Genomic DNA, 15,965 nt, shown 5'->3' on the forward strand with positions numbered 1-15,965 from the left:
AGGAGAAAGGAATTGAACTGTCAAACCCCCACATTTGTTATATAATAAATCCAGCACAATATAAATTTAAATTCTTGAAAAAAGGAAGGCTACTCTTCTAATGATGTGCTCAAGAGTGCTTCAGTTTCAAATGTATATAAGAAAAAGGTCAAACTTCACAGCGGAGCAATAATAATGTTATGCCTGATTTATACTTGGTTGCACGCTGTGTCGCGCACTGACAATAGCAGACCTACAAGCTCACAACAAGTTGTGTCGGCAACACATTGTGAGCTTGCTATTTCGGTTGCACGACACTGGCACAAAACTAAGTATAACTCAGGCCATACTCTCCTCATTACTGTGTTTACCAGCTGGTGCACTGAAACCTATAAATAATAAGATCAGACATACTTTAACTTTTTACTTTTAACAATAGGAGAAAACAAGTGGCTGCCTTACCAATCCCAGAATACCATTCTCACTTTGCAGGTGCACAGTGATGTCAGACCCGATAAAGTTGCTGGCCAGCATGGGAATACCAATACCAAGGTTGGCTGATGGACTCTGATGTCAAAGATCATAACATAACTAAGCATAATGCCTACAAATACTAACAATAATACTACGTAACGTATATATTATTAACTCATTTATTGCGGCTATCCGTTAGCATAAATCCCAGTTCCAGGTGACACCATACGCGTTCACTTTAAAAGTCGGAGTCGGCGCCCCCCACACACACTCGCTACACACACTAAAGTATCATTGGAACAAGCACACACTGTTTACCTTTCGTCAGAAGCTTTTACATGGTGGGAGCGTTGCGGTACAAAGGCACAAATTAAATCCGAAATTTGGATGGCAGAAGATCCACCAAGGACAGCTCTCCTGGAGTCCGAATTATATGGACGTTTGAAAATCCTCCTTTCAAACTTGGACACTCAGGCATGAAGGAAGCATGAGTTCAAGTCCGTTGCTCTCCCCTTGTTCCCCATATATGGGGACTAGGTTGGTGGAGGGTGTGTAGAGCCCAGGATCACATTAGATGATTGACACAGGGGTGAAAAATGGGTTACAAAATCGTGGGATAAAAAATATATTAAAAAAAGAAAATCCTCCTTTCAACTGCTTTACACAGTGATTATATTTTCAATCCCATAGCTGGAGTGGTGGGGCGTTGCCATAGGAACCGGACCAATGTTAAAAGCTGCGGTGGGACTCAACCCATTATATAGACACAGTATACGTTGGGGTCCGTATATATATATATATACGGACCTGGGATATGACGTCCCCTAGCACCGGGGTCCGTATATCGGACATGGGAAAGAAATAATTAATACTCTAATGCTGCGTTCACATGGATTCAGGCAGACGATAGATGGCAAGCCAGATACCATCACTGTTGGGCAGAAACCTTGTAGACTAACTCCATATTATGTTTTTTTTATTTTATGTTTTTTTGTGGCTTTCGCCTTTATTTTTATTTTATGGAGGGACAGACAGTAGGCTGACAGGACATTAGGAGAGAGATGGGGGGATGACATGCAGTAAAGGCCATCGGGATCGTGAGTCGAACCCGCAGCACACTGCCAGACTGGATTACCAGCCAAGGTGCTTGGACCGCTGAGCCACGGCTCAGGCCATCTTTTTATGGTTTTAAAAGGATACCATACATTCCATCCTCAAACTCCAGAGCAGCCCGGCGAATGATCCTTTCTCGAACAATATCAGAATCTTTCTTTGGTTTGGGCTTCTCCGTCTGGCCTTTCTGTACTGTGCGTCTCTGGTGGAGAGAGAGAGCGAGAGCGAGAGCGAGAGCGAGAACGAGAGAGAGAGAGAGAGAGATGGTGACAGGAAGAGAAATTGAGCAGCCATGCCAAGATTGTTCAAGATTATCAGCCAGACGATGAACTGAAAAACTGACGATGAATTCACAGGAAAATGTATTAACTTCTATTGTTCATATACTGTAGTCATATCCTTCAAGATTGGAGGATCGGAGTGCTGGCCTTCAGACAGAATGTAAATTCAATCAGTGGAGGGATTTTAAACACAATAGTGGAAAGAAACAAACCCACGTATCAAAGCACAATAACATTGCCCACTGCCCTTTTGAGTTTGAACACAGCATTTATAAGTGCATACCTCAATCCTCTTCTCGTAGCTGCTTCCTTTGACAATCCTGTCGATGTAGACACTAGGAATGTGGATGTCCTCCTCAGCAAAGGTGCCCACATCCACTATCTCCTCCACCTATAGAGACAGACAGACAGACAGACAGACAGACAGACAGATGAGCAGAGACCTCTCCAGGGAAAATCCCGGTCCAAATCATTAGAAGTGGAGATCAGGGAACCATACTAATAGAATCACTCTCCCTGGAAATAACTTCTGCCCACTCAGATATACTGTAGAAAAAGCAACGCAGATTTACTAATAGATAATCCTGAGGATTGGGCCCCCAACTTTTTTAATGCGTTTCTCTACTGCTGTAGATGTCGCTCCTGTGATTGGGATCTTTCTCGTGGCAAAAACCGCTGCCATACAGTTCTGTATGGCCCTGGGATCACTTTTAGATTGTGACAAACGATTTCCACCTGCACCTTCTATCCATGCCCATCTCCATTTCTTTATCACACTTATCGTAATAAAAATGTGAGTCACTGCCGGCAGGGCATTGTGACTTGAGTCATCGCTGGCGAGGGATAAGAAACTGCCAAACTCGCATGCCAGTGGACATGGAGTGGATAAGGGGTTGGTGGATAAGGGGTTGGTGGAGGATCCAACATATTAAACCTAGTGCCCCTGTTCTGCGGGGTCAGCTAGAAAAGGAGGCGGCTTAGTATAGACCCCTGGGGGACTCTAGTCAACAGTGGTTTGAAGGCTGACTTTCAGCATGAGAAACACAGGGACTGGTTCTTTCTCCATTGTTTCTATAGAGCACCGAAGTCTGACGCCACTTTCAGTAGAGGGCACCAATACACAGGTTCATGTCTTTTTTTATTTGCAGTGAAATCTCCATAGAGCGATTTTAGGTCGCTTCATATAAGAACTGTGTTTGAAAAATAAACCGAACACCCCAGCCTTTCTGTCAGGGGAGTGGCTGTGCGTCGTTGATGATGTCCATTCATATTTGATACAGCCAGTTTCTGGAGAAAATGGAATTCATGTGGCCGCAAACGCCTTGAAACTACATATGAAGGCAATGTCGCTGCTAATATATTATTCATTCAGCTGGTGGTGACTCGACTCGTACTAACCACGAAACATTAAATATAAATAAAATAAAAATAAACGTAATTAACATTCAGTTTCTGTTGTGCGACGGGCAGATGCAGCCACCCGCCTACCCGGAAATGTAGTCTCTGGGTTGTTTGGGTTGTTTTGAACGCTTATTTTGTTACTCTTTGGGTATATTTGTACATTTCAACCTACAGTCGATGCTTCATATCCATATGAGTGAAAAGGCCGGGGTGATCGGTTTATTTTTCAAAGACAGTTCTTATATGAGGCGATCTAAAATCCCCCTATGGAGATTACAATGCAAATAAAAAGTACACGAACCTGTGGATTGATGCCCTCTACTGACAGTGACGTCAGGACTTCGGTGCTCTATATATATGGCTGTGTATCAGGCGTATCCCACACACTCGGTGGAGAAGCACCAGTAATATTTTGTATACAATATTCTGATAATCATTACAGAGGAGGTCAAACACACAATGTGTCCATCGTCAGTGACAAACATATTGGCATGATCTGCTTCTCAACTACTGTACATTGAAATGGAAGAAAAACTATTAAACTGATACATCGCTTATAAGGTTTCCAAGTACCATTTCCAGAATTTGTATTATTCTTTTTTTTTAATCAATTTTGGGAAAGAATAATAGAATTATTAGGAAAAAATGTTTGAACAGGCTGAGTGTGAGTCTATGATATTTCTGTCGGCCTAACGACATACAGATGGAAATGGCAATGGATTTTAGGGATAGCAGGCCCACAAGGACCATGCCTGCTCCTTCCTGTTGCAACAAAAAGGGCCTACACAGCCTTAACTCCTCCGATGCAGATACCAGAGGTGTGTATGCAACTTGCAAGTGTACACAGTAACATCAACAGACCCGTAAGAGTCCATTTGGACTCAAGAGTTAAATGACTCCCTAAGAATTTTACTTCAATCCAACTCGTACAGTACATCTAGCAGTACAAATGTGGTGTGTGACAGCAGTATTGACTGCACTAAATCTGTCCAGAGAAAAAACACAGGCTTGCATAATCGTATAGGCAGAATTGGGCATTTAGCCGAGTGTAGATTAAAGCAGGCTTTTCTGGTGCCAAAACATTTCTGAAGAATGCAAAGTGACATAACTCTACACTCTACAGGGTGCTCAAAAATAGGGAAGAGCTAGAAAAAGGGCAGTATTTGTCTTAACATCTCTGAAGGAGACCAGTGGGAACTGTCATAACTAAATTCACACGTGCAAAGTACTTCACTGCATTTGCACAAGGGGCACAAGACGCTAACCGACGAATTTAATTGAATCTCTCCAGACCTATGCTGCTGCCTCCCTCCCCACCCTAAGAGTTGAGTGCAAAAAGAGGAGCCAACAGTGGATCTCCATCTTTAGTGTTGTCATGGATACGCAGGATTTTGTTTGCCGTGGGCCGGAGACTGCTCGGCTGGGTAAGTGATTTCACCATCTAACACTCAGTCTCATAGGGATCCTCCAAGGTTAGTGAACGTCCAAATGCAGTGCTGGAAAGTAACTGAGTATGTTTACTCAAGTACTGTATTTTAAACTTCTACACTCCATTACATGCCACTCCAATAAATCAGAGGCAAATATTGTACCTTTTCTTATCCACTACAAGTATTGTTAAAAAAATATTGGTTACAATGAAGTTACTTTGCAGATTTATATTATTTCAAAACATAAATTAAAGGTATATTCAGTGATTTCACTTAATTCAAATATCACTTCTTTTTTTGTTTTGTTGTGATAATCCTCCCTACTATCATATCGAGCGGGACGGGCCTTCGTGTGTGTACTGTTGGCCTGTTGCACTGTAGTGTGTGCATGTGCACATCTTGTTACCGGGCGGACCGGGATTTTTTCCAAATCACTGAATGCTCCTTTAATCAATCAAGTCCTATTTTATACTTTGTCAAACTTGTAAGGCATTCTGCCTGATGTGTTCTTTTATCTTTGGTACTTTAAGTATATTTTGATGCCAATAGTAATAGAATACAGGACTTGTAACAGATACTACCAAATTTCTAGTGCTACTTTTATTTCAGGAGTAAATTCTGGAGTACTTCTTCACAGAAGTAACTAATACAGCCCTCTGACACAATTGCATGCCCACATATCATTCTTTGTGAAAATGCCATTTGCAATGGAGAGGACTTTAGCACGCAACACTAATTCACATTTAGTTGTTGATAGAAGGGGACTGTGATAACCACCTGGAATGTTTTGTGGCACAAATTCCCCAAAGTGAAAAGACTGAAGACTACAAAGTACACAAAGCTGTTTAAAAAAAATTGCATCTCACATTTGCTGTATTCAGCTCAAATTTCAATTAGCTTTCCAAAGCTAAGGCAGCACAATACAACGAGCTCATACAATGTAAATGTACCGTGTGTAGCCTACTGTATATAAACAGCCTTCTCTCCCTTTCATGTGGGTGATGCACTCAAGCTGCACCGGTGCTTGGATGTAGCGGTTTTAGACCAGAGGATGGGTATAGATATATATAAAGAATATAAGAATATATATGTGCTCACAGATGTATCTTTAAGCATGTAACACAGTTAAGTGCATAAACAGGCATGTGTATTGAGCCGGCAAATTTTCTTACACTCAGACACACGCACACACACACACACGCACACACACACACACACACACACACACACACACACACACACACACACACACACACGCACACATGTATTCCTATATCTGCGAAAGAATTTTCACATCAATGAGAGCAGAGTAAGGCATGAAGAGCTCTGTTCATGGCACATGGCACATGGGTACAATCAAAGTGCCCTCTGGACATGCGCGCGCACGCATACATGCACGCACCTTATTTTGTCAGTTTGTGCTCTTTGGGGCTGTAAGCACTGTCAAAACCAATTAGTTTCAAACTGATGGGCACACAGTGTCTCCAGATTCCTAGAATAAACCACCTTGAAAAAGGTGTTTGTGTGTGTGTGTGTGTGTGTGTGTGTGTTAGACAATTTGTCCTATTGCTTGCTCATTATTGGTCAACCCAAAACAAACAGTTTAACATTCCTATCAATAGATGTAGGAATCAGCAGAGATGCCAAGTAATGCTGCATTCATATAGAATCAGACAAACGGAATACCGGACTTAATTTTAGTGGATCGGAGCAGGACGGTAAACGGAACAGGACAGCATGGCAGCCAGAACCGGCGACGGTAACGGCAGACGGCATCAATGTTAAAATATTTCATCTTTTTACCATATTAAAAATATGAGGGAAAATAGAACAGAAAAACACAGCTCATGAAAATTAACCGATTAAAGACGTTCACAAAACGGGGGACATGACTAAAGCTCATCCAATGCCACAGCGGTTTGTACCGGATCCTTTCACCGGATCAAAATGAGAGTGTTACATGGGGAAACTGGACGCAGCTGAGCACCGTAAATTGATATTAAAAAAGGCGTGATAAGGCGTCACTGGCAACGAGTATGTGTGTGTGTGTGTGTGTGTGTGTACCATGTGACAATGAGGAGAAAGAGACAGAGTAGCTACGGGTGACAGAACAGAAGGATGACAGTGACTCCATACTTTTATTACCGTGTATTTATAGACTCTCAATCTCAACCCTGTGTGTGTGTGTGTGTGTGTGTGTGTGTGTGTGTGTGTGTGTGTGTGTGTGTGTGTGTGTGTGTGTGTGTGAGTGAGTGAGTGAGAGAGAGAGAGCTTAACCATGCTGTTAGCCTGCCAGTGTCTGGGCTCAGCTCAGGCTCCTCTAACCCAGAATATTGACACCACGACAATCAGTTTCTCCGCAATGTTCAAAGAGCCTTTTATGCTATACAAAAGTAAATGGGAAACTAAGGACAGCCAACTTCTATGTAAGTACGCCACAGAGGCTAAAGCGCTACATGCATTTACGTTTCAAATGATTCATAATGCAATGTGATGTGATGAATGTAAAAATAAGCCTACCCCTGGTTCCCCAGGGAACTGCCCATAGATCCGAAGTCCCGTTAGTCCGAACATGCACTGCTCCCGTGCTTGCGGTTAGGTTTGCTCCCGTGCTTGCGGTTAGGTTTAGGTTTGCTCCCGTGCTTGCGGTTAGGTTTAGGTTAGGGTTAGAGACAGGGATAGTAATTTCGGCACAATGAACCTTCTGACTAATGACACGGCACCGGTTCCCCAAACACTGGCCCATTAGCACGAGTCCGGGTGAACCAATATGTCTCTCTTGCTCTGTCTCTATCTATCTCACACACACACACACACACTCCTTGCAACTACTCACAACTCCTTGCAACAAAACAAACCACACCAATGCAACTTGTTGCATGTTGCAAGGAGTTGGTGAAAAGTTGACTCTGTCCGATTGAATGAAAATACCAAGGATTCGTCAGGGACTGTTGTTTATAAACTGCTTCGAGTCCATGTTACTTCCGTGTTGCGTAGCATAACAGTGACGTCACTTTGGAATCCTTGGTATCTTTACCGTTACTGTGTGTTCAGAGCAGCAGCAGCAGCAGCAGCGGAACAAAAACAAGCTGCAGCCCATTTTGTTACTCGCGCTAATGAAATAAAGCACTACACGGTATGGGATTATTATTTTACGTCAATACATATTGAAGTATCAGAAGATGATGTAACCCAGGTAAAGTAATGAGTCACTCTAGATGTCCTTGTTAATATAACGCCATTTAGGTCAACAATATAACATTATAGCAGCGCAGCGGATAGGCTACTTAGGCCAGTCAACGGTCTTTCCCGCGGTTTAGGTTTAGGTGATGATGCCCCCCCTACCCGTATGCAGGCATTTTGTTGGGAACCCCTGCTGTAGAAGACCCGGACGGACAGACAGACAGACAGACAGAGTGACTGTAGTTTCATTTCTCTTAAAAAGCCCTTGATTATGGACTATAGACAACATTTGACCAATCATAGTCGACTATACAAATCCTTAGTCGGGGACAGCCCTAGAAAGCATACAGGAACACAAATATTTTAGCTTTAGCTGCAAAGGTTTTGTGCTTTAAAGGTTACATTCACAATATGACCTCATTATACAACACGCATGGGAGCACTGTGGCGCAGTCGGTAGCACTTCTTCTGCTTCCTTCTGTGCCGACTGCCCAGCCTAGGCAATGACCATTGATTTAATTTCAACACAGATGCCTGGAGGCTGTTGATGAGACCATGAGGATGGAGCTCATTCAGGTCCAATTAGACCCCAGACCGCTCTGAAGGTATACAGAACATTACATACACATTTGCTGTATACCCTCTTGCGCACGCTCGCGCGCGCGCACGCACGCACGCACGCACGCACGCACACACACACACACACACACACACACACACACACACACACACACACACACACACACACACACACACACACACACACACACACACACACACACACACACACACACACACACACACACACACACACACACACACACACACACACACACACACACACACACACACACACACACACGAAGAGCAAATGGGTACATGGTTTACTGCAACAGATAATCCAACTGTGGCATAGAACTCCGCTTTGATATAATCCCCAGTGTGTCGAATCCCACAATGCACTGAGCCTTTCATGTGTACCTGCAATAGCGAAATAAATGTACCTGCTGAATACTATAGCACATTACACAATTGAATATCATGGATTGGTTACCTAGCAACCATAGTGGGAGCTGATGATGATTTGGTCATTTTCAAAGTGCTTTCCTGTTAAATTCAGTCAGACAACCCAACAATCTGCTTGTCTGACACACAAAATACCTACTTTTTCTTATTCACAGAAACACTAGCGTGTTCTGGGACAGATTTTATTTCACTGAATATTTGATTTGATTTGATTTATTTGATATATTCAAGATACAGTTCAAAAAGAGCAGTGCATAATTGTCAGGATTGCACAAAAATACTTAATTCCATTGTTATTATTATTGTTAATAAATAAATACAGCATATGGTATAGCAAGAACATGCGTTGACTAAAATCCCAATAATAAGGACATTACAACGACACCACATCATAGATCAAAACAAAACAATAAATACATAATAAATAGATAAATACAGCACTATTCTAGCTTGCCCATCAGCCAGTTTTTCAACATATTTTTTTAAAATGTTCAAGGACTGGGCAAATTTAATTTCCCTGGGGATGTTGTTCCAATCCTCCACCCCTGTATATTTAAATGAGCTTCTGCCTACCTTATTTTTTAGGTTTGGTAGTTTAAGATCAGCTACACTCGCCCTTGTATTCAAGCTATGGGACTCGTTGACAGACGGGAAGTAACCTTTAAAATATGTTGGGCATTTTTCCTTTAAAATGAGTCTCAGTTGTTGTATTCTGCCTTCGACTGGAAGCCAATTTAATTGTCTAAAGTGGTTAGCACCAATGTGGGTTCTTGGGGAGAGATACAGAACTACCTGCATTAGTTTATTTTGTGATGTCTGTAGTTTATCTTTGGTATTTTTAGATATACCGCTGTACCAGGTTAGGCAGGTGTAATCAAAGTGACATTGGACTAATGCTGAGGCCAGTGTCCTCATAGTGGTTCTGACTAGGAATTTGGCGATCCTAGCTAGGAACTTAGTCCTTGCGTGGATCTTGCAAATAACTGAGTGAGCCATCGATTCACTGGTCATGTTCTGGTCTAGTGTACAACCTAGATATGGAACAGATGTTTTCACCTGGAGTTTAACTCTGTTACATTCAACTGAAAAGTTGGATATCTCTCTTAAGTTGTGTCTTGAAGCAAAAACTATACATTCGGATTTACCCAAATGCAGGGATAACTTGTTATCACTTAACCATCAGTTGACCTTTTTTAACTCGTTTTCTAGAGAGCGACTAACTGATTCCAAGCACATCAGTAGTGCAGAATCATCAGTAGTGCAGAATCATCTGCGTACAAAAATAAAGGACCTATTATGCTTCCTTGAGGAACTCAAGGAAGCATTTTTCAGCTCCGAGAGCAAACCACCTGTTTCGACCATTTGGAATCTGTCTGAAAGGTAGGACTGTATCAGTGACTGAGCCTCACTTTTAAAACCTATTTCCTTTAATTTATATAATAATATCTGGTGATTGATTGTGTCAAAGGCCTTCTGAACGTCCAGCATGACCATCCCGCAGTACTTGCCATTGTCAACTTCCTTTTTTATCAGGTCAGTTAGGTATAGTAGTGTGACTGTCTAAAACCCGACTGTAAGTTATATAAAATATCAAACTGATTTACATAATTTGAAATCTGTTCGTGGATAACTCTTTCAAATATTTTGCTAAGAATGCTTAAAATAGATACTGATCGGTAATTACTTACATCATCCCTCCTGAATGTTTTATGTAGGGCAGTAACTCTGTTTTTTTTTTATTCATGGGGCACCTTTGCTTGGGAGATTGAAAGACTTATAATGTGTGTGTTACATGGAGCTATCACCTCAGCTCCATCCCGCAAAAAAGTGGCAGGGATGGCACCTAGGACTGTTGCTTTGGCAGCATCTAATCCTCTTAAAATCTTTGCAACTGTTTCCTTTGGTATTTGTGAGAAAGATAACTGCTCTTTCCCTATGCCTTTGACCTCGTAATAATGATTTACTTGGGTTTCTCCATATGTTTCTGGACTAAATCATTAGCAAGGGCGGCGGTGGCTCAGGGGTAGAGTGCCTGGATGGTAACCGTAAGGTTGCCAGTTCGAACCCGGGCTCCCCCAGAGTTACTGTCGAAGTGTCCTTGAGCAAGACACTGAACCCCTAATTGCTCCCGATGTGCTAGTTGGTGCCTTGCATGGTTTCCGCTGCCATCGGTGTATGAATGTGTGTGTGATAAAGGCGCTATATAAATGCACCATTTACCATTTACCAATATTGGTGAAAAACTCATTAAAGTTCTCTGCCACACTGTCTTTATCAAAGGTAACTTCAGGGTTGCCCAGAGCTTTTTAGAGTCCCTTTTATGTTCTTCGATCTTATTCTTAAAAAAAGTTTTTTGGCTTCTTCCACCATTTTTTGTACTTTATTTCTCAACTTTTTGAATTTACTATCTAGTTCTGGTATCCTGTTTCTCTTAAATTTCTTAAATATTTTGTCTCTTAGATGTATTGTGTCTAGAATAGCTTTATTCATCCATGGCTGCGTTCTTTGTTTTATTCTAAGCTTCTTTTTGGAGCTATTTTATCTAAAACATTAAGAAACGTACTTTGAAATAATATTAAGTTACCGTGACAAAGACTACATTTGCTGTCAATAATAACCAGTGTAAGATGTAGTTCATTGGTAAGTAAAGGAGAGACACTTTATTGTGAAGGGCCCTTCACAGCGCCTGCTGGAAAGAGAGTTTGTGTTGCTCAGAGCCTTATATCCCTCTGGCCCTCCGGCGTTTGTCGCTGTGAATGTGAAGTTGTTGGCACTGCATGTTGCCGGTAAAAGGACCTGCTGTCACTACGTTATGCCACTGAAAGTCATTATCATTTGAGGAGGCTTGTGTTTCAATTCCAGAAGTACTTCAAGTTTCATTACCTGCCTTTGTCAAGATGCACATGTGCATTTGGAACTACATATCTCTCTCTGTCAGTGTTTTTCCACGCTGGCATACCTGAATCAGGTGAACATATGGAATAAATTCTGTACTGGAGATCTAAGGGTGGCAGCGGGGGCAGTGTCTTGAGTGTACAGGGTTTGAGGAGGGCCCAGGTAGGGCCAGGCCTTGATTTTCAGGCATGTTGAACTTGAGAACTCTAGTTTTCGCGGGCTGCACTACTAACGAGTTTGAATGGACAGGTATCAGTCAAAAGGGAGACATCGAAGAGGAAGGACGGGTGAGGAGGATCAACATATGGAATGTCAGAACAGGTCAGCTCCATATATGGAGATCTAAGGGTTTGAGGTCAGACGTAGAACTGCTGGCCGGTTCCATATATGCAGATCTAGGTGATGAATATGATCCAGTCTTCTCCATGTATAGCTATCAAAGGCCAGTGTCGTGATCTTCATAATATATGGAGACATCCATATATGGTGGCGTGTCTTTCACGAGGCGTGACCATATATGGAGGCGTGATGTCACAACAAGGCATGACCATATATGGAGGTGTGACCGACCGCACGACCGACTAAACTGGGACCTACGGTTGCAATCAACTGAATAATCTCTATGAAGATAGGATAGCACTATAATATTGTAAATGTTATGGTAAATGTTTTATTTGCTAAAGCAGAATGAAAAGAATGAATCTCGTCCAAAGTCACCCACTTGGGCCATTGGGATATAAAGACCGCTGTGTGAAAGTCAAAGGGTTAGAGAGCACACAAGCTCAGAGGAAATAAATATGTGCAAATTATATTTAATCTTATTTAATTTTATCTCTGCATCTGTCAGTGCTTGCGCTTTTATGCCCATATATGGAGATCACTGTTTTCATCAGTATATGACCACGTGGGCATGCACCCTTTTGTTGACATATATGGAGCTGACTGATTGGTTTGTGCCCGATGCCATGATGACACATTGAGCTTGGACAACACACTCCATATTAAATTCAACAAAGTGCACCATTACTGGACATACTGAAAAGTGCACCGTTTATGTGTGTCTTCTCTTGACTAAACTCCTTCAAAGTCACCATTATAATCTCTAAAGGAACACCATGAACCTGGATCATTTCACTTTTCAAGGCAAGACAAATAAGTGGTCCATTCCTCTCAGAATCAAAATGTCATCACTGACAGACCAGAATTGTCCTTGTATATCAATCTGACAGCCAATGTGGGCAAAGGCTTTTAAAAGCACAGGCTGCTGTTGAATGTGGTCACACATTGTTCTGGCTGAATTTGGGATGGATGCATGATGCATCATATTCTGTCACTCCTGACCAATTTGAAATTGTAGCTTAGCAATTATCAGTTAAAACATCAACCCATCCCATATACTTAACAAAGGGATGGGCAACTTTGATGATGGAGAGGGCCACTATATTTATCAACTTTGATGATGGAGAGGGCCACTATATTTCCACACTCACTCCAGAGGGTCACATTGCTGTCAGGCAGAAACCTCTTATCTCCGTATTTTTTTATTTTTTATTAATGCCCTACTTTGTCATTCTGTCACACAAAAGTAGAAATAATTGCCGATCTACAAGTTCAAAACATGTCGCATGTGTGACGTGATCTGCCTATTTTTGGTCAAGAGATTACGTGTAGAGGGTGGAAAAGGGGTTCAAGTAGGCCTACAGAGGTCCGTTTAATGGCGCAGTATAAATGGTGAAGTATATACCATGCTTTAAAGGTGTAGGGTAACGGAAATGGTGGGCATTTTATTTTGAAGTTTCAGACGGTTTCAACATGAAACACCGCTCTGAAGTTTCTGAACCAATCAGAGCGTCGCATCCCTTCAGGCGATGGGACGGTAGTTAGGGACGGTAGCTATGCTATACGCAGGAGCATGGTGTGTGTTTGTTTACAAGTCAGATAGTTGGCCAGCTGTACCAGTTTACGGTTATGTGGCTTATTTCTACCCTATAATGTTTTCAGATACATATTTTAGCGTGATGATTAAGTTGAAACCGAGTAATACACTGTCTGGATGTTATCTTGAATGGGAATAAAAACTGAGGATTTCTGTAATCAGTAGCAGCTGTGCTGGACGGATGCGCAGATATGGGGAATTATACGGGTGAGCTTCATTTGTATTGGCTTTTATCGATGTGTATCTCTACACATCATCACGCTGCACGTTTTCAGGAAGTAATTAAAAAAATATTTGTATGGACTTTTGATATAAACTATAGGCTATGGACAGTCAAAGGAACAGCGCAGAGTGAATCTGTGGGTGAAAAAAAGTGCGCTGGGTTACTCGGCTGTAGCAAATTAATGGTTGGGTGGTGCACACTCACATAAACACTGTATTAAATTATGGCCGATTAATGTAACACTTTAACACTAATTTAACACTTATTATTACTAAAAAATAAAATAAAACGTTGTTGGGCACGTTGGCCGGCCAGGAAAACTGCCCCATAATTGTACCCATCTGTCTGTGTCCCTTTTGTGCCCATATATGGAGATCTTTGTCGGTCCTTGTCTCTTTTATGCCAGAATATGTAGATCTGTGATGTCATCAGTTATGTTCATATATTGGAATGACCATATATGGGCATATGTTGGGATCGGCGGTTACGGAACGTGTTTGAAATTATGCACATGACCATAATTGGCATAGCGGTTGGATCAGTGGCTCTGGACAACCGGATCTCTGCATCTGTCAGTGCTTGCGCTTTTATGCCCATATATGGAGATCACTGTTTTCATCAGTATATGACCACGTGGGCATGCACCCTTTTGTTGACATATATGGAGCTGACTGATTGGTTTGTGCCCGATGCCATGATGACACATTGAGCTTGGACAACACACTCCATATTAACTCCTTGTATGGTTATGGCTGAGTCATAGTGACATGAGCTAACATCAGAATAGTGACATGAGCATGACATCAGAATAGTGACATGAGCGTGACATCAGAATAGTGACATGAGCGTGACATCAGAAGATGATATAAATGTCCTCTGTCTAACCTATCTTTATATTATGATGAATATAGCATAGCGATGCCATCCACTAAACAGTTCACCATCTGTACTCTCCTGCTTTTAGGCTTCCTTTATCTGTTGCAGATAAAGGAAGACATCACTGATCTCATGGCTGGAGTGAAGTGTGTCCTGGTTGGTGTATGGCCAGAGAAAGCCTGTGTGCCCACCGACCCATCTTCCTCCAGCCACTTCGTTATCATCCGGAGCTCCGACTGCGACTTTGACAGTGGGGTCCCCAACGCCCACAAAGCAGAGTGCAAGATGGACATTGTTCACAACGTGAGCCTTGTTGAATCGATCAGAATGAGATCTTTCAAATCTGATGACTTCACACTCCTTTATGTGTTGGTATGTGTCTTACTGAGGCGAGTTATCTGGTGGGTTATCCTCATGCGCGAAGATGAGATAGCCAATTACTTGGTCCAGTATATCCTCTGTTGGAGAAGCAGCCACATGCTAAATAGATTCCCTGTCCACAACCACAAGAAAGGGGGCGATGCGGACGACGTGTGTGCCATCTGTCTGGAAGAGTACGAGGAAGGAGACATGCTGAGGGCCCTGCCGTGTTCGCATGCCTTCCACAGTAAGTGTGTGGACTACTGGCTGTACGACATGATAAAGACCACGTGTCCCCTGTGCACGCAGGAGGTGTGGCTGACCGTCGATGATGAAGAGTAAGAATGCTGGAGGAGCTGTCACAGCCCAGCTCACGAAAACGCAGTGGGTGGTCAATGGCAGTATAGTTAAAACCCTAGTCTTAGAGAACTGGACTTGAGTTCAGGCTTGGGCGGCCAATCATGGTCCTGCCCCACACCCCGCCCCAATCTGCCAAAAGCCAATCACAAACATGCCTGCCAGAGAGCACACAAGAAACGACCCTGCCAAAACACGAGCACACCAAGAAAAACGAGGGGGCCCGCCCACCTCCCACATCTACGGACAGACAAATAAAGAAATAAAAATTCACCTCCACATCTACGGACAGACAAATAAAGAAATAAAAATTCACCTCCACATCTACAGACAGACAAATAAAGAAATAAAAATAAAGTTTGATTCTTACACTGTCAGCTTGTTCTTTTGTCTATGGCATGTCATGATCTAATAATTTCGTTTATAATTAA

General features: G+C 42.3%; 1 protein-coding gene across 1 annotated transcript in view; it reads right to left on the bottom strand.

The window, feature by feature from the left end:
* Positions 1–15,965, bottom strand: part of oxct1a (3-oxoacid CoA transferase 1a) — a 67,537-nt gene that overhangs the window by 30,010 nt on the left and 21,562 nt on the right. Inside the window, exons 8-10 of the mRNA XM_083785034.1 lie at positions 2,131–2,238; positions 1,654–1,768; positions 442–536 (exon numbers count right to left, since the gene is read on the bottom strand). Of these exons, the coding sequence (XP_083641160.1) occupies positions 442–536; positions 1,654–1,768; positions 2,131–2,238 (318 nt within the window). The remainder of the gene's footprint in view (positions 1–441; positions 537–1,653; positions 1,769–2,130; positions 2,239–15,965) is intronic.

Source organism: Protomyctophum parallelum, assembly GCF_964188405.1.
Source record: "Protomyctophum parallelum genome assembly, chromosome: 15".
Classification (NCBI taxonomy): domain Eukaryota; kingdom Metazoa; phylum Chordata; class Actinopteri; order Myctophiformes; family Myctophidae; genus Protomyctophum; species Protomyctophum parallelum.